General features: G+C 42.6%; 1 protein-coding gene across 24 annotated transcripts in view; it reads left to right on the top strand.

The window, feature by feature from the left end:
- The window catches only part of LRRFIP1 (LRR binding FLII interacting protein 1), a 100,596-nt gene that overhangs the window by 64,284 nt on the left and 17,337 nt on the right, over positions 1 to 18,975 (top strand). For 7 of the 24 annotated variants that reach the window (XM_085065768.1, XM_085065753.1, XM_085065750.1 and 4 more), the window contains 9 exons: positions 1,887 to 1,967; positions 3,105 to 3,149; positions 4,050 to 4,115; positions 7,163 to 7,240; positions 14,046 to 14,078; positions 14,840 to 14,965; positions 15,458 to 15,529; positions 17,594 to 17,764; positions 18,661 to 18,753. In XM_085065768.1, coding sequence (XP_084921894.1) covers positions 1,887 to 1,967; positions 3,105 to 3,149; positions 4,050 to 4,115; positions 7,163 to 7,240; positions 14,046 to 14,078; positions 14,840 to 14,965; positions 15,458 to 15,529; positions 17,594 to 17,764; positions 18,661 to 18,753 — 765 coding nt within the window. The remainder of the gene's footprint in view (positions 1 to 1,886; positions 1,968 to 3,104; positions 3,150 to 4,049; positions 4,116 to 7,162; positions 7,241 to 14,045; positions 14,079 to 14,839; positions 14,966 to 15,457; positions 15,530 to 17,593; positions 17,765 to 18,660; positions 18,754 to 18,975) is intronic. The other 17 variants (XM_085065762.1, XM_085065760.1, XM_085065759.1 and 14 more) reach the window with 8 other exon arrangements.

Raw genomic sequence — 18,975 nt, 5'->3', positions numbered from 1 at the left:
TAGGCGAAAAATAAACTCCTTTTAAGCCTCCATTTAGCCAAGTGTTTGAGCAATACATGCTGAACATGAGAGAGAGTTCAGGGGGTTACTCTGTAGGCATGAAGTTAAACAGGCGCCTGGATAAACACTGAAATAGGATCTGATATTTCACGTCCATTTCAAATTGTTGCTGCCATATAATTTAGCTGGCATTATGTGGGTAAGAGACAATGAAATCCTGTTGCTTGAACTGCTAAGAAAACAGCTTGTCCTGTTGCTGGCACTCTTGCTGGCCCATTTGATGAGTTCAAGGAGCTTTATTCTGTAGCACTGGTGACAAATGATGTTCTTATTCTTTACTGACATACTCCAGTGCTCCAAGGACCTCAGGGAGAGGAAAATATCTGCAAGAAAGTCATCCAGGGAGAAGAAGTTGTTTGGTTTCCATTCAAATAATTTCAAATCATCCTGGAATTAGGCTTTGCAGCATGGGGGTTTAGTCTGTGTAGAGCTTAATTACAGTAGCATCACTAGATCCTTGTAGCTCCGTCGCTGCTTGGATTAATCATTACTTAGTGGGGGAGGAAAGTTTGGATGTAACTTAGAGAAGCTGAAACTTCAAACCAAATTGATGCCAGCCTGGCTGGCATTCACTTTTTGGGAATACTCTCTCCAAAAAGCCCAGGCTGAATCATAAAGATTGTCAATGTGACAAGGAAAAATGAAAAAGAGGAAAATTCTTTAGGACAGCAGGGAAGTAATGAATCTGCTGGCAATGGTTGTTTCCAAAATAGGTGTCCAAGTTTTAGTCACGGAATGGACTGATCTCCATGTGGACATTGCACTTGCAGTGTCATGGGTTGATTCCTTAAATATGATTAAGGACTATGATTAATGCCACGTGCTCAGGTAGTCCATGTGCAGATTGCAGACTAAGTAGGAACAAAAGTAATTTCTTAAAGCTCAGTTAAGGTTTCTTTTCAGTAGAAGTCTTATTTTACAGGCATTGTTTGGGGGTTTTGGTTGTGGGTTGGTTGTTTTTTGAGTTAGGTTTTTTTTTGTGGTTGGACAATGATTTACCCTCAGTCTGTACCTGTGGGTGTTGTGTCATATCCAAACATCGGTTTGCTTGCAGTGACAGAAGAAAGGAAACAAGTTTCTTTCATTTACCACAGATCTCCCTCCTTTGTGAAGAAATTAACACCTCCATGGACCACGATGGTGAAACAGGGATGATTTAGGGCTTATAAGGAGCTGACTGCTGAAAGCAGAGAACCTTGGCTGTCCAAAGCCCCATGAGAAATGTCTGGAGAGGAAAGGTGTCAGGGTAAAAGGAGAGCTCTGGAGAGTAGCAAAGGAGGTGAAGGTGTGAGATCTTTCAGAACAACCATTCCTCATTAAGATCCCCTAAGTGGTCCAAAAGTGCAGGGATGGCTGCATGCAAGGTGGAAAGCAGGGAAAGAAGGTGTTTAATTTAAAGGTGTTTAATGTAAGCAGTCTCACCTCTTAGAGAAGAGTTATCTCCCCACTCAGTCTTGCTGTGTCTAGCAGTGGGCTGCTCACATTTCCTGCTGGGCACACTGACAGTTTTGGTGCCTGGCTTTGCTCTCTATCCCCCAGGATCTCACCTGCTCCTGGGGGTGTAGCTTTCAGGGCATAAACCCCTCAGGAACTCAGAAAGAAGCTGACCAGCTCTCTGACCAGTGCATTTTTGCAGTGCTTGAAAGGACACACAATTTTCACACATCCTCACAGCTTTAATGCAGTTCTCTCTTCTTTCTGCATCCACGGCCACTTTGACTCCTTGCAATTTGTAATCATGTGATTTGCTTTTTGTTTCCCATTTAAAGGAATTAGGAATGAGGCCAAGTTCTCAAGGAGTTTTTTTTTGTTTGTTGTTAATGCAGGCTTCGTACTACTCTGACCTGGGTCTCCCCAGCAGCAGCTATGCCTCCACATCTCAGCTTTCTTCCCAAAATGGAAATTGGGTCTGTTGCCCTCTGGCTTCACCTGGCCTGGACTTTGTTTGGATAATACAACCTCCTGTACTTAGGAATCGATTTGGACCAAATTTCAGGAGCCTCTGCAGCTCTTTTTAACAAAACTTTATAAAAACCCAAACAAATTAGACCTTTTAAGATTGGAATGAGTAATGGAAAACTGTTTTCAAATGAGCACGGTCAGTTTTCCTTTGCTGCTCCTCCCTTTCCTTGTCTGCTATTGGCCTCAATTGGTCTGGAAAAACAGGGGAAATCTTAATTACTTGAAATTCTCTATTTGAGGCAGCTCCTCTGCGTAATGCGTCAGTCTGGTGAGCTTGAGACAATCCAGTCTGCACGACACAAAATTCCAGGGAAGCAATTCCCAGACTGCTGGAAGAAAATCAGCGAAGCAGTAAAACCCGCCAGGAGGTTGGATTGTCCCCTGTGTGTGGCAGAGCTCCAGCAGTGCTCCAGGTCCTGCGTGGGGACACAGCACAGGGATGTGGAGCGGGACACTGGCAGCAGGACCTGGGCTAGGGACCACTGCTGGAGTCTCTCTTGCACCTCATTCTGCCAGACACAGCTCTGAGTTTGTTTAACTGCTACATCTCAGTGGGAATGGTTACTAACACTTGTTTCAAGCTGCTCTGGCTGAAGCACCTGTAGTTTTTCCCTGAATAATTTGAGTTTTCTCTGCATTTGTGGATAATAAAATACATGAGAGATGATCTTACAGCTGTGTCAAACACCCACAGTGTATACCTTGAAGCACTTCTGTGTAGGTCTTTTTCTGTCTGTGGTTGAAGTGAGGAGAAACCTCCTGTCTGCCTCCTGTACACAAATGTGTGGGAGACAATAACAGCTTAACAACCTAAAATTAAATTATGCTATTTTGCTTCTGCATTCTGTCATGTCCTCCCTTCCTGTAGGAAATGCATGTGTCTGCTTGGTATTCTTAGTCTTTGGGAGCTGAGATCTAGCGCTTTTATGGTGCAGATGACTAATATTCTCGTTACTGGGTTTCCTTCTGTTGTAATGCAATGATCCTAATCTTTCACCAAGTGGGTTAATTCTGCTGTAGGCGCCTTTTTTTGTTTCATTTTCTCTGCCCAAAAAAAAAAGTGTTGTGCTTGTCTCCCTCAGCCCTCCCTGCTGTACAGCGATGCTCTGCCAGCCAGGAGTTACAGGGTTTGTTGTGCTGATGCTCTGAGCACCAACACCAGAGCCACTCACCCCCAGCCATGCACATGTTGTCTCTTACCTCTGTCTGTAATTCCTGTCGGGTGCATTTATCTCCCACTCTGCTGTCCCATCCATCGGAATGCCATGTGTGCCATGCTGTTTGTGCAGACCTGGATTTGCTCATCCTTCCTCTAATTCCTGTTGGAACTGTGCAGTCACTGCTCGTGGCATTGTGATGCTGCCACGGTGTTGTGTCCTTGTGGAGAGAGTTGTATTTGCAGGAGCAGGACAGAGAGGCAACATCAATTCTTTCCAATTTAACAGCTATCAAAGATCTGTTCACAAATTTTCTTAGACAAATTCCAGTGTTCTTGTTTAAAATGAGCCGCTCAGAATTTTTATTCAAAGCTGAAAGGTAGAATTTGCTACTCCCCTTGTATTTCCTGAACCATATATCTCTGTGCTAAACTGGAATCAGTCTTAAAAGATGCATTTTCCTCCTCTTTTATTAATTCACTAAACTGGCTGGTAAGTGAAGCTCATCAGGTGGGAATTTCTCCTGTCACTGCCAGCACCAGCAATGAAGGTGAAACAGATGGGAACAGTTTAAGAATTGATGTAGCCATTTTGTGCATAGTCAAAGTGTTGAATTAACCGGACTGTTGAGCTGAGAGCCTGGGAGAAGGGTTAGAAATGCATGGGGTGTGATGGCCTGGGGGATGTGTCAGATTTTGCACGGGGCGTTCCCCAGGTCGTGTTGGATCTTCCCTTGCATGCTGCTCGTGTTTGCCCACAGGAGATGTCCCTGTCCTTGCCCATCCTGCTCGTTGCCACGTGTCCTTGGTGAACTTGTGATTCTGCAGCCTGAGCTGCCACCCCTGTGCTGACTCTGTGTTTCAATTGTAGGCGTCTGTGTACGAGGAGAGCGTTTACAGCGGGAGCCGGCGCTATAGTGCCCCCAGTTCCCGTGCTGTAAGAGGTTTTCTGCATTTCCCTGCTCTGTGTCTGTCCTTTGCTGCGCTGAGGAACCTTTCCCAGGGGCTCTGTGACATCCAGGGCCTGCTGCTGGAGGCAGCACAAGTGGGACACCATTCCCACAAGCTTCCATGGAATAATGAGTAGTGTTTGCTGGGCACTTGCTTCTCTGTGGGACAAGGAATCCAGCTCTGCCTCACACTTGGTTTGCAGATAAAACACCTTGGAAAGGCCATACACCAAGTCCTTTCCCTCCCTCAGACTTAATTCTTCTTTTGAAAACTGAGAAAAATACAAATTAAAAAAATAATCAGCCAAAAAATATTAAAATCAGTTCCACGTTAGAAGTGTCAAGTGAATGATTTTTGTAAGCATATGGCTTGCTTGGTTTTGTTTCTTGGATTTATATTCAAATATGTTTTATATTCAAATATATTTTATATTCATATATGTGACAATGTTTCCACAACACCTTTTCCTGAGAGTGGAGGGCTCTGTCATGGATGGGGAGCAGCAATATGAAGAATGACCATATAAATTGTTTCCTTTGAAAATGGAAACACTCCAGGACTCAGTTTACTGATTAAAAGGCAGAAAATGCCTTCACCTCTTCTTCCCCATGGGTGTTTGGGCCAGGCAGTCCATCTGCTGCTATTGTATCCACCTGGGGAAAAGAAAAAGCCAATCTCTTTTGATTTTTTTAGTCCTGCTCTATGGGCCCATGGCTTATTCTGCCTCTCATCCCCTTCACTGATGATGGAAAAATCCAATCAACAAAAAAAAACCTGGAAAACCAATAACCACCATCTAAGGCCATAAGAGTAAAATGCCTCAAGACAGAGCATTGATGTTGCTTTAGCTTTAAATATTTCATTTTTATTAGCTTGGAGGAGGAAACACTTTCAAGAATGCTTGCTAAACACTTCTTAGTCTTTGAAGGGCTGTGCCATCCTCTTGCAATCCCACTGATTCACAGTTGTGAGAAATCATTTACAGCAAACTCTCAGCCCAAAACGTGTTTGCAAGTCTTTCACTGCTGTCAATGGCTTGAGCAGGGAACACTGACTAAACACTGAGGCTCATTCCCCTCCCTCCATCCCCATCCCACCCTGTGCCACAGGTATTTGGAAGGCTGTGTGTAACCCAGCCTTTCCAGTTCCTGCTGCCTGCAGTAATGAGAGACTTGAAACAGGAGGGGTTTGCCTCGGAGGGAGCGACCTCGTCACAGTAACTGTGGTTATTTTAATGCCTCTGAACCTTGCAGCACTTTTAAGGTGAAGAGGGAGTGCCACTTGGGTGGCTGTTCCCAAAAAATGGTTTTGGTTGAGCAGGTGAATGCAGGGGGTGAGGCTGCAAGTGGCCTTGCTTGGTCACAGCCACTTACTTCCATAGTCTGCCCTGCAATGCACAGGGAGCAACTGTGGAACAAATAGGACCTGGAAACATTCATAGGGGACTCCTCAGTAGTTAAAACTTTTTCCCTGACACGTGTTTCAAATTTATTCTAAACCCTTCTTATGTTAAATATAAAACACCAGTAGTGGCCAAGGCTTCTGTGTTAGAATTGCTTCATAAGAAAACACGATCAAAATTTTCACTTCAGTGTTTTTTGTCTTGAATTTAGGAATTATTGTGTGATTTGCAATAGTTAGAGTTTTATGTTGTGCATATTCTCACCTCTGAAATGAAGATCAGGTGCACAAAGCCAGTGTAAGACAGAATCCCAGAATGGTTTGGGTTGGAAGGGACATTAAAGCCCACCTTGTTCCACCCCCTGCCATTGGGAGGGACACCTTCCACTATCCCAGGTTGCTCCAAGCCCTGTCCAGCCTGGCCTTGGACACTTCCAGGAATGGGGCAGCCACAGCTTCTCTGAGAAACCTGTGCCAGGGCCTGCCTCTGGGTGCATCCAAGGACACTGCCTGCCCCAGGGCTCACTGAGGGCTGTGCACCTTGCATGGAATGTTTTGTGGTCAGTGGCTGACCTTATGCTTGTGCCCTGGCTGGGGTTATTTCCAGCTTACCCTCTCACCATTTATTAGTGGTGGGAGGTTAATTTTCAGTTGATGCTGTGCTTCATTACTGTGACTAATGATGCTGGAGCAGCCCTCCAGTAGCTTGGGGAAGGCCTGGCTGTTTCTGTAAAGCTGAGGAGTCCAGGGATTCCTGTAATGGCCAGGTAGCTCAATAAAATAAACCTTAAAAAACCACACAGCATCTCCAAAGTATGACAATTCTTTAGATTTCTGTGTGTTTGTATCTGAGAAACAGTCCTAATCACCTCTAAAATACACTCATTATTTCCACAGTAAGTGCTAGTTCTGTTTCCCTGATGCTTTAAACTTTCATTTCCCTGCTCCATTTGCACTGCATTAAAACCTCTGGAAATAAAACAGCATAGACACGTTCTTTGTCCTTGTCAGCAGCAAGCCAGCTCAGTCCTGCATCTCTGCTTAGATGTTTCGTTTTAAGAAAGGCTAAAAGACTTTCTTTGGCAGGAGATGAGCACTGCAGGTGCTGGAAAAGCAGGAGACATACTCAGTCTCTGAGCTGGTCTCAGTTTTTGCTTTAATCCCCATGATGGTCTCAGTTTTTACTTTAATCCCCACAAAGATGGATGTTTCTTTGCTTTGGCCTGTGAAGCACATACTCGTTTTATATGTGCGCAGCGTTGGGAACATGGGAACACGATGCACCAGAGAGCCTCAGAGCTCTTGGAACGTAGTAGGATGGAGATTTTTGTATAGAAACTGAGTTGTTTACTTGTGACTGGTACCTGAAGAGATATAAATAAATCACCAGTATTCTAAGAATTGAATCAAAACTCTACTTGAACTGCCAATGGAATTACTGCTTGCCTTAATTTTCAAATTAACAGTTGAAGTTTCTGTTCTGACTTTCACTGCTGTTCCTTTGTCCAGCTGCATGTAACCATTTCCTTAACTAACTTCAGATGTGATGCTCTACATCCTCTCCTGCTTCCCTTCCCAGTTCTAATGCCTTTCTCTTTTCTCTGCCTGCTGTTCCTGGCTTTCCTGCGGCAGCCTTCCGAGTACAGCTGCTACCTTGGTTCGGGATCTCGGGCATCCTCCAGAGCCAGCTCTGCTCGGGCCAGTCCAGTGGTGAGCTCCTCTATTTCTCTTTGTCCCTCAACTGTTTCATTCCTCTTTCTTTCAAGGTCTTTTTTGTGCAGAGGTCACTGTCCCTCATGAGACAGTTTCTTAGGGTATTAACTGGACCTTCTGGGCAATGCTTAAGACTAAGAAACCAGAGGAGAAATTGCAAAACTGAAATGATTTTTGCGTAGACGCACGTGTTTTTACAACAGAAGACACACTTTGGACTCTCATGACAATGCTATGTTTGCTTTAAATTGAGAATAAAGCACAGCAAGGTTATTGTGGAAAGTATTGTGTTGATGGAAGTGCTGAGTCTCCTTTGGGGGAGCAGGGAGCCCCAACTCTTCCTGCAGCATTCAAGCAGTTCACTTTCTCTCCAGTGAGCAGTATTTTGGTGCAAAGCTGCAGGGCTCTCCAGAGGCTGGATTTGCACACATTTGTGGGACTGCAGAGTGCCAGGCAATGCAGTCTCTAATATGGTGAAGTGCTAGAAGGATAAGGTGTACCCAGCATCGGTTGTGACTGAACAAGGCTAAAGGCTTTTCCAACCCCCACTTCTACGGGGTTTCTCTCTTTATTTTTTTAATGGCATGTTATGCTTTCCCTCTCTGACCATTCCATGTAGCTGTTTACAGCTCTGAGTGCCTTCCCTGATTTATTTCCAAGCTTAGGGACAGCTGCTGAGTGCAGTAGGATGTCTCGTAGAGGAAACGTGCAGCTTACAGTAAACTAAACAAGAACAACATTAATTTGCCACAGACAGTGAGTTTTAAGTCTGCCATTTGAAAATTGATAGAACAAAGCTTTATGTTCTGAAATTCTGATGTTCCAAGGGTGCATTAGCTTTTTTTAATTATTGAAAAAAGAGGGGTTTTCATGATAAAATGTATGGCAGCCAGTGAGCTATAAATAAATCAGCATTTTAATTAGCTCCTGAACCTGAGTCCCTGAGCTATGAGTTCTTGCAGAATAAAACTTATATTAGTAATACTTCTTAAATGGCTTTGCAAACGGAATTTCAATTACCCCCAAAGCAAAAATTAATCAGAATAAACAGGGATTCCATTAAAATTCTCTAAGGGTAATAAGAACTGGGTACCCACACACTGCAGTTGGTTTCCATTAGGTGTTTTCTCTATTCCAACTGAGTCATTAATGGAAGTTGCTTACGGGAATCACGGGATGCTGGGAGGTGCACAGGAGGTTTTTTATTTTAAATTCTCTGCTTACACTTTGGCCTCTTGGTATGCAAGTGGCTGGAGATGTTTTGCTGTGTCAGCACCAAGCTGAATCTGCTCTGCACGGAGACAACAGCCACTCCTTAAATTACCTTTCTTTGTTTTAATTAGTGGTTTATTGCCTGGTGTGAAGAGCTTCCCTTATCTCTGTCACCTTGAGGAAGAGCAGAGAGTTAATGTCATAGTGACTCTAGCTGATCCTAAAAGTTGTTATTGCTACACAGGGTCAATCCAGCAGCACCTTGTGATTATAATGTCTTTTCCTGTATTAAACAGGCATTGTTTTTCCTGTAGCTCAGAGTGAGGGATCACTTTTACTGACAGGTTTCAAAGTGTTCTGGTAGCGTTTTCAGTCATGTACTTGTGAGTGGAGAATGCTTCCACTGAACTTCCTAAATGAAAGCACACAACAGCTTGCGGCTGCAGCTCTGACATTTTTTTCTCAGTATTTTGTTTTCCCCCTTCCATCACTGTTCATTGAACAGTGAGCAAAAAGCAGCAGCAGTTCTCCTACAGTAGTTTCATGCTGTGCACAGCTTTGCCAGCTCGTGTTCTCATTTGTGTTACCATGTTGGTAATACAGTCAAAGGCAGGGAGATACTTAAACACAGTGTGTGAATATTTGTCTTTGTAGTTATTTTAAGAATTCCCTATATCTGAATGAAGTTCATGGTTTGTTTATTTTTCTTTAACATTTTTCATGTTATCCCCACTGGTAATTATCTGCTATCCTTGCAGTTGCTGCAGATATGCAAATGTGTTGTTTAATATTAAACCATCCTCACATAAAGTACAGCTCTTAAGACTACTGAGACCAAACATCAGATATTTCTGTACAGATGAGGGTAAATCTTGTGCCTGAGCTTTCAGCATATTTTGGCTGAGATGGGCTTTTAATGGGAATTGCAGGAATTTTGTTGGTTTTCTTTGTTAAAATAAGAAACTACCAGTGAAGAGCAACTATTTATAAATCTGAAACAGATTCAGAATGCAGTAGTATTTGTCTGAAGGCTTTCTAAGACAAGGCAGGCAAAACAAGAGGAGAGGACACATTTTAGTACCCTGAGATGTTCATTCATCTTGGCTCTCTCCCTTCTTGTGGAGGCTCAGGCAGCAACACAAGCAGTCACAGTTCAGCCTGAGCAGACAAAGAGTTGCAGAATATCCTGAGCTGGAAGGAACCCACAAGGATCACTGATCCAGCTCCTGGCCTGCACAGACACCCCAACAGTCCCACCCTGTGCATCCCTGACAGCATTGTCCAAACACTCCTGGAGCTCTGGCAGCCTCAGGCTGTGCTCATTTTCTGGGGAGCATCAGCAGTGCCCAGCACCCTCTGGGGAAGAACCTTTCCCTGATATCCAGCCTTTCCCTCCACTGACACAGCTCCAGCCATTCCCTGGGTCCTGTCCCTGTCACAGGGAGCAGAGACTGGAGCTGCCTCTGGGAAGGAAGATGCAGGCCATGATGAGCTCTGCCCTCTGTCTCCTCTGCTCCAGCTGAAAAAACCAAGTGCCCTCAGCTGTTTGTCCTGTGGTCCCTCCAGACCCTTCCCCATCTTCATGTCTCTCCTTTGGACAATCTCAGCTTTATATCCTTTTTATATTGTGGCACCCAAAACTGCCCTAGCACCCAAGCTGAGGCTGCCCCAGCCCAGAGCAGAGCAGGACAATCCCCTCCCTGGCCTGCTCCCCAGAGCTCCTGGCTCCAGGGCACTGCTGACCCAGATCCAACTGGCCATCAACCAGGACCCCCAGGTGTGCTGCTCTCCAGCCTCTCGTTCCCCAGTGTATCCAAGCATCCAGGTCATACACATCATGCTCAGGTCATACATCGATGCCCAGCTGTGAACACCTTTGATCATTGGAAGAAGCTTATCATGTTCTCATCTGAAATAAAATGAAGACACTGCCAGGCATAATTTTGATGGAGACAGTTATGAAGTTTTGCCTTTTCTCTGTCTGAAGATTTAGGGTAGGTTGTATGCTAGTCCTTCCTCTGACAGTCTTGGATGTGCTTTGGGCCCCTCTGGAGTGAGGATTTGCTGCAGTGCTAACTTGCATTTCTGGGACTGATAAGTTTGTTTAGGCAGTGACGTTTGGCATAGCACTCATTCCTGAGAGAGGATTCTTCTCACAAACCCTCTTCAGACCTGACAAATTTCAGCAGTGGTTTTCCCCTGCTGGCTTTGACAGGCTTGTTGCTAATTGCTAGAGTTAAGGTGGCTCTCGCTGGAAAAACAGCAGGAACTCTGTTACTGCCTGGCCCAGCCCAGCTGATCCAACTGGTAAGATGGGGACTGTAGGAGGGATTGTACTGACTGCAGTACCTCTTTTCTTCTTTTTAACTCCAGATTTTGTAGATACCATCCTGTGTTCAGCTCTACCTATCATCACCATTTTTCTCTGCTGTGGGCCATATTTCCATTTCAAGCTGCACTGTGCTACTTTAAGAGCAGGAAATGATCTTAATTTCATTTGTCACCAAAAAACCCCCTTGCTTTCGTGAGGAAGTTGAGCTAAGTGCAAGATCTGAGCAGTGACAGCCACGCAGTGAACGCTGAAGTTGTTCTGATAGCCAAGCGTGGGACGTGGCACAGACAGAAGAGTTCCAGGCTTCCCTTCTCTGGCCTTGTCCAGGAGCCTGGAAGCTGGAAACTGTGCCACAGTCCCGGTTCTTTCATTGATTTCAAGATTTCTTTACTTGCAGTAGGTGTTTGTTTTGTTGGATGCTCTGTGGTAGTGCTGCAGTGCTGCCTGGACACTCCACTGGTGGCAAAGAGCTTCAAGGGTTAACCCTTTTAATCTATGGAAAATAGACACTTTATCCATATAAAGGCTTGTGGGGTGATTCTGCTCGTGTTATGTTTCCTGCTGTGGTGAGCTCTGATATTGCTGACATTTTTGTAATGTGGCTCTGGATTTATTCCGAAATCGCTGTCAGAAGAGGCTGAACTTTGATCCCACTGCACTTATTTTGCAGAGAGCAGCCAAAACAAAGATGTGCGTGCTGGAGTTCCTCGGAAAATTACTTCCTTTTCCTGCTTTTTTACGCACTAAAGTACAAATTGTTGGTGAAGAGAAAGATAATCTGTCATTAGAGACAGACCCATACCCTTGTGCAAACGAAAAATGGGAGTGTTGTGTAAATTAAAGGTACAATTAAGTGAATCCCTCTTTAAATCTCATTTTCTGGAAAATATTCTGTCAATCCTTTATGTTTGTGTGTGGAAAAGTCCCCAAACCAGAATACTTTTATGAAGGGCTGGGCTGAGTACTGTGAAGGTGAAGTTATTTTCAGTGTGCTTATTAATTGCAGTGTTCGTAATTGAATGCTAATACAGAAGGTAAGTGTTTTGGGCAAGAATTCTGTACAACTTGAAATAAAAATAAACATTTCTCTCCTGACCTTTCTCCGTTTCATTTCTTGCTGAATCAACTGCCAGAGGGCTTGTGGGGGACTGGGGGAAGGCTGGAAACCTGGAGTTCCCTCTGGTGGCTAACTGCTTTAGGAAAAGTTTATCTTTTTAAAGGAGTGACACTGAGAATGCATTAATCTAAACATGAGCAGGATGAAAGCTGTATAAAATATTAATGTAAAATAGGCTTCTCTCTTTCTACAAGACAGATTTTGGTGTATCACTGCCATGTAACCATAAAATTAAATGCTTCTTGTTTCAGACTGACTTTTTGCTTAGGAAAGTGTTGTGTAGCCGGAAGCATCTACATAATTTAAGGATATTATTTTGGAATGAGGAACTGGCTTTTCTCAAAATAGATTGAATTTTTAAGTGTTAATATTTAAATAAACTGGTAGGGGTAGTTACTGGCTTTAAGAAGAAACTGCTCTGAGTATGCCATTGATGGCAGCAAATGCATGGGTGCAAGGGCATCACTCAGGAAAATTAAATCTGGTTTGTTTTCTTAACCATCTCAATTTTAGCTGTTACTTAATAGCTTTCATTATTAAAGATTATGCCCCATTAGAGTTATTATTTTAGGTAGTTTTGCAATAAAGGTGTAGCAGGCTTCACAGGTGTGGTTATGAGTGCTCTGAGTAGAAATACTCACTGTAGTCATACCTCTCACCACCTCATCTTCAACATTCCCCTTTGTAAACAGAAGCTTTTACTTGACTCATGTGATGCATCATTAAAACAATATCAATATTTGCTCCCTTCTTTATTTTACTATAAACTGAGATTGAATTTTGTTTCAGAAAATAGAGGCCCTTGCAAATGGAAAATAAATATTTTGAGTTGTGGCCTGCAAGGCAGATTTTGCAAAGGCTGCACATCAATTTCCAGAGGTAGATGTGTGTGTACACACTAATCTTTTGTCACATGCCAGTATTGACACTGCCACAGCTGTCTTGATAAACAACAACACACTGTTTGGATGGACTAGAAGGCTGCCAAATCCAGCCCTTGGCGCTGTCTGGCATGAAAATAAAAAGCTGTTTGCACAATTCAGTCCATCTTGTTCATTGGGTCTGAGCTGAAGTTATCTGCCTTCATTAATGACCTGCTCATATTGCCTCCAAATTCAGAGATTTGAGGGGTTTTTCCTCAATATTTTGTGTATTCAGTGTCTTCGCAAAGTTTAGATCTAGTGCTTTAAGTCTGGCTTATTTTACTTCAAAGCCTCAGACTTAAATTTTCTTCATGCTGATCCACAGGGAATTTTTACTGTGAGACGTCAATGTAAAAAGCTGATTTATAACAGGCACCTCTCAGTCCTGGGATTATTTTTTTAAATATGGTACCATAGGTAAAATGAAAAATAATGAGTGGGATCATTCCCATATTATTCTATATAATTCAAAGGAAAAAACCCAAACAATTGTGCCAAATATGTACTGATTGGAAAGAGATGCAGGTTTTGAGTGTGTTTTCAATGGAAATTATTAACTTAACCTCAATTATCCCCTGCCTTCCCCTGAATCAGGTCTATCCTGATTGTTTTTCCAGTCATTTCAAAAACACTGTTCCCTTTGGCAATTAGGCTCTTCTTGGTCTGGGCAAGACATTAATTTTCTAGGAGTCTTTTGGGAAACTGTCTGGACTGTGTTGAATGTTCCAAGAAGAATTTAGGACTTGTTGAGTTCTGCTGAGTTTTTCATTTCATTCAGTCCTTTCTGCACTTAGTTCCATTTTAGATGGAGATGTTCTGTAACTTTTACGACTTTAAGTTGTCTTGTACTCCTTGATGCTCCTTTCTTGCTGTTTTGTTTCTTCTAGACTAGTTTTAGTGCAGGATCTCTCTTCTTAATTAGTAAATTGCAGTGAAATACTGAAACCCTAAAAGAGCCCTTTATTTAGACTTTGGACTGATGCCTGATATTTGACTTGAGGATGAGTTTTGTATCTTGGATCTTTGCTTGAAGTTGCAGTCCCTGTTTGTCTTGAGTGGAGAATACTTACCACAGGTTTGAAGCTTTAGATTTCAAGTCTAACTTGACACCTTGCTTTTTGGGACAGGGAGCATGTGGTGGTATTTCTGGTATATTATTGCTTTCTCTTACCTTTTACTGATTGTATTAATGATTCCTTCTCAATCTCTGTTTTACAGATTGAGGAAAGGCCGGAAAAAGACTTTGAGAAGGTAAGAAGGATCTTATCAAATATTCTGACAATAGTGCTTTCTTAATTCTTTTTGGTAGATAGAGCTTGCCGTAAGTGTACAGAAATCTCCTATAAAATCCATTGTGGGGCAAAAATCTGAATTTCTGGAGCCTTCTGCTACAGCATTTTTGGAGATGAACTTTTCAGCCCCTGCTGACTCAATGTTAAGTAGCTGACCTTCAGCAGCAGTTGGCTGAAACTGCTTTAGGCTAAGCCACACAAGCACTGAGTGTGTTTATTAGATCTTAGTTACAAGATCTAAGTTATTTATGTAAAAATAAATAAATCATCATAATAAAAGAACAGGCTACTGCATTAACCCTGAGTATGGCAGAACAGTTCACGTGGCCACTGCTCCGGAGAAAATAAATATGCATGAAGGAGAGGCGCTTCCAAAGCTTCCACAAAATGTGTTATTACAAATTTTGAAAATGTCTGGCAGGCTGATTCTAGCCCCTAAAGACTTTGTCCGATTAAGAATTAATAGTTAGAGGCTAAATTATGCAAACTCCTATTGCAATATTATTTAAATACTTCTGATCTGCCTTTTCTCATTAGTTTCCCATGTTAAATCTCGATTTTGATTTTTTTACTTCTTAGAAAGTTTGATTTTAATCAGAGCTGCATAATTTAGAAGCACAAGGATTGGTGTATTAAAAAAAAAGAAAAGGGAAAGCTACAAACCCCATAATTTATCAGGAAAAGGAAATTCTAATCAGGTTTATCTGTGTGTGATTGCAGGGAGCACGAACTGTCTCAAGTTTATCAGCAGCTACCTTGGCTTCTCTGGGCGGCACTTCGTCACGGAGAGGCAGTGGGGACACATCCATCTCAGCTGACACAGAGGCTTCCATCAGGGAAATCAAGGTGAGAAATACTTCAACCCGGAATAAATGATGAAGTACCCTTCAGACTCCTTTCCCAGGAAGAAGCTGGCAGTTGTGGCAGCGAATCAGGTGCTGCAAAGGAGAAGTGAACAGCTTTGTTGGTGATGTCTCTGGGATGGGAGACTGGTTGTAAAAGGAACCTCCCATCCTGAAATGGGAATGATAGGAGGGTGGAGATAACACACTGCACTCCTGGAGAGAACAAAGAGAGGCTGTGACAGAGGGTGATCAGTGAAAGGGGTACAGAAGGGCTGGGGCTTGTCCTTAACGCTGAAGATTCCATTTTTTCCAGCCAAGAAAAGCAGCATTAGTACAAACTCCTACCCAAGGTTGTGTGGCAACAGGATCAGAGCCCTTGCCCTGCGTGGGAGAGGTGCTGGAAGGAGCACTTTGAGCATTGCTTGTCCCTAGCTGCTGCATTCTGCCCATTAGTGTCCGTGGAGTCACTGACCTTTCTCGCCATCTCCCTCAGGACATCTATGAGTTAAAGGACCAGATTCAGGATGTAGAAGGCAAATACATGCAGGGGCTGAAAGAACTGAAGGTACTGGTGTGTGAGCATTAACCTGGCCCCAGTGTGAGCCCCAGAGCTGCCCTTGCATGCTGGAGAGGTTCCCAAACTGTGTGCAGAGTGTCTCATTAACTGGAAAGGTGTCTGTTCTGACCTGGGTTGGTTGCGGTGAGAAATGCTTCCCAAGTGTTCACTGAGAGGCTGCTGCTTGCTACTGCATGTTGTCTTTGCTGCTTTGAGGAGGTCATCATTTTGCTAGCAAATTTAAATTATTTGGGGTTTTTTAATAGTTTTCTAATCCAAGAAACCTTCCAATATTGGAAGATGAACTAGAACTCATCTCCTACTGTAGTATTAAAAATCTGAGTTGAGAAGCTTGTATGTTTTTATTTTCATAAGGTCATGTGAGGTCATTTTGGTTTCATCTTTAGATTACAGAAGACACCCTTAAACAGTTCTTGTAACAAAACTCCATGTAACAAAGCTTTTTACATGAAGAATAAATGCTGAAGCTTTTACACTTCCATAATGCCATTAAATACATATTGGTGCAACAACCAGCTTGTACATCCATGCACCACCCACCTCATAAGTGAGCAGTGACATGAGCTGTGGCTATCTAGAAAAAGCAAATAGATAAATGCAACATTTCCCAGCATCAATTGCTGATTGTGTCATCAGCTCAGCGCTGTGACAGATGAAGGTGTTGCCATCTTAGGTGAGTTTTCAATGGACAGACTAGTTAGGCCCTTTTCTGGTGAAATTTGGGGGTTTTCCTGGTCACTGGGTAGCAGATGGAGCCAAATAATCACACTGCATAAAAACTGTAGGTATGTTTTCAGTCCATGTCCCTTAGGCTGCCTTTTGGGGTGATTTGTACCTAAGCTGCACTGTTTGATGCTCAGAAACCAAAGTGGGGCATGCTGAAGGAGTGGAGCAGCAACTTCCTTAATTTCTTCCTTGCATATACTTCCTTTCCAGCTCCTTTCTGAGCTTGTCAAATCCTGGTGGCTTTCCTATGCTTGGTATTTCTCATCTGGGGCTGGAAAGTGCACCAAAACACAGTTAAGCATTTGGAACTGTACAAATTCATGTCCTCAAAGATAAATAATCTCATTTGTTAACAGAAATGTCAATTAAACTAATTTAGAGTTTGCCACTACCATCCTTAGTTCTGTTTATTGGCTGAAAAAGGAAGTATATGAACCTCACCCATACTTTAGTAGAAATTATTACATTTACACAAGTTTCAAGAGAAGTTGTTTGATCTGTAAACTAAAATGTTGACGTGTGTGTCCTCTTTGTTTGCACGTTTACACTGCTTTGTTTCTTTAACTCTTTTATCTCAGTACTAAAATCAAGTAGTGCAAAGGTTGTCTGCATAAATGAAAAATTATGCCAGTGTTTATTTTGCCATCATTTGTTGTTATAAATATCTTGGTATCTTATATTCAGGTCAAGCTGATAGCAGGGGTTTTCAAGGTACTGAGAATTGTATCTTAGAGGGTAAATTTGTAAATAAGGGATGTGATTTAGGAAACTTAATGGGAAATCACACATCAGGTCACAGAAGCTGCAGCTTTCTCTTCCACAGCAAATTCTAATCCCTGAGTCAGTGCATTTAAAGATTCCCACACTGCAAGGATCCCTGAAATTAATGTGAAGTGGCTTCAAAACTGCCTTAATTTCAGGCCTCAGATCATCCAAAATGGTCTTAAATCAAGGCCAGTTTACCTTTAAAAAAAAAAGTCCCAACTTGTCATCTTCAGCAGCTGCTCTGAGCTGCCAATGTGCAGGGGCAGGGGGAGGAGGGAGAAGGAAGAAAACCGGGAAGGCAGAAGCTGAAGCAGCAGAGAACAGGAAGCATTTTATCCGTGCTGAGGTAAGGCTGCTCGCTTGGAGTACAAGTGTTGTGGGGACATGAGAGGTTTATCTTCATCCTGGGACAGATGGGAAGCCTCCAGCACAGGATTATTGCTGGTTTCTGTAGCAAACTGAGTGTGCTTGTGGTTTGGTGCTTGATTTTCTCCCTGAAGGTCTTGGTTGGCAAAGTGTCCTTTATTTCTGACTCTGACCGGGGTTGTTTGTTCTCTGCAGGACTCTCTAGCTGAAGTTGAGGAGAAATACAAGAAGGCTATGGTGTCAAATGCTCAACTGGACAATGAGAAAACCAATTTCATGTACCAAGTGGACACCCTGAAGGATGCACTCTTAGAGTTGGAGGAACAGCTGGCAGAATCCAGGAGGCAATATGAAGAAAAAAGTAAAGTATGTATAGAGCTCTGGCATGGGACATCACAGGGAGAGATTTGGAGGGGGGTAGAGATCTTTGGGAGGAGGTAGCTGAATTATTATTCAAGATTTTGAACAAATTGCTGATTTAATTACTGTTATGGCAAGTGGAATAGCAGTTTATTGTGTACTTGTGATCCAAATGAGAATTTTCCCTAAGGAATTTCTGAAGAAGGGGAGAAATATTCTAGCCGGTAAAGGCTGTACTGATATTATCACATCTTTTATATTCCACCTCTAAAGTAAATCCAGACCATTTGTCCATAGGGACTTCTGGAGCCATTTTACACCCAAAGGTGTCTCCAGGCAGCACAGGGTGTTGCACAGTTCAGATAGTTCAGGCAGCTCCATGGTTAAATGTTGAAATAAATTTTACATTAATTCAGTTAATGATTTGGTGTTAAATAATACAACTGGGGCTTTTGTTAGTTTTTCAGAACTGCCTTCTTTTAGCTTGAGGCATTTGACTACACCCCACTTCAAAACACAGTTCCTGAAAGATACAGTATGGTTTTTAATTTTTGTTTCAAAGTCCAGCTACCTTTTAGTACATGGCTGTGTGGGAAGAGTGGGTTAAATTCCCATCCATTCATCTGTGCAGTCTGTAGGATTGGAGTGTAAAACCTCTTCAGCTCAGCCTATGAAATGGGCTAAATGATGGCTGTCACTTCTATATTTGGTGCAATAATAACATCTTGGAAAAAGGACAAACTCGATAAAAATTGTACTCTTGTGGGATTGTGATTAGAGGGATATTCAAGAATTACATTGCAGTAAGCGTTTTCTTTGTGTTTGGGCTTATTTTCCCCATTTTGATGGGATGCTATTTTTGATTAATAATAATAATCTTGTGAATATTTCATTATTCACAGGAATTTGAGAGGGAGAAGCATGCTCATAGCATATTGCAGTTTCAGTTCATGGAAATCAAAGAGGCTTTGAAGCAGAGAGAAGAAATGCTTGCAGTAAGTAACTTTTTTTTTTTCCTTTTAATGGTTTCTTTGATTGGTACATTCCCAGCTAGCAGTAGAGTGGAGAATGTGAGGCATGGAGAATTTTATTCCCTATTCAAGTTGCTCACCTCAAGAAATATTAGTGTTTCAGGCCAAACAGGTTTAGAGCTGACTGAGGGAAATAGTACTTTCCTAAGTATTATATTATTCTTTCTAAGTATTCCATTTTGGACA

The sequence above is a fragment of the Lichenostomus cassidix genome, chromosome 7 (genome assembly GCF_008360975.1).
Source record: "Lichenostomus cassidix isolate B80296 chromosome 7, HeHo_3.0, whole genome shotgun sequence".
Taxonomy (NCBI): domain Eukaryota; kingdom Metazoa; phylum Chordata; class Aves; order Passeriformes; family Meliphagidae; genus Lichenostomus; species Lichenostomus cassidix.
The sequence above is the reverse complement of the archived record's forward strand: the minus strand, read 5'-3'. Positions and strand labels throughout refer to the sequence as shown.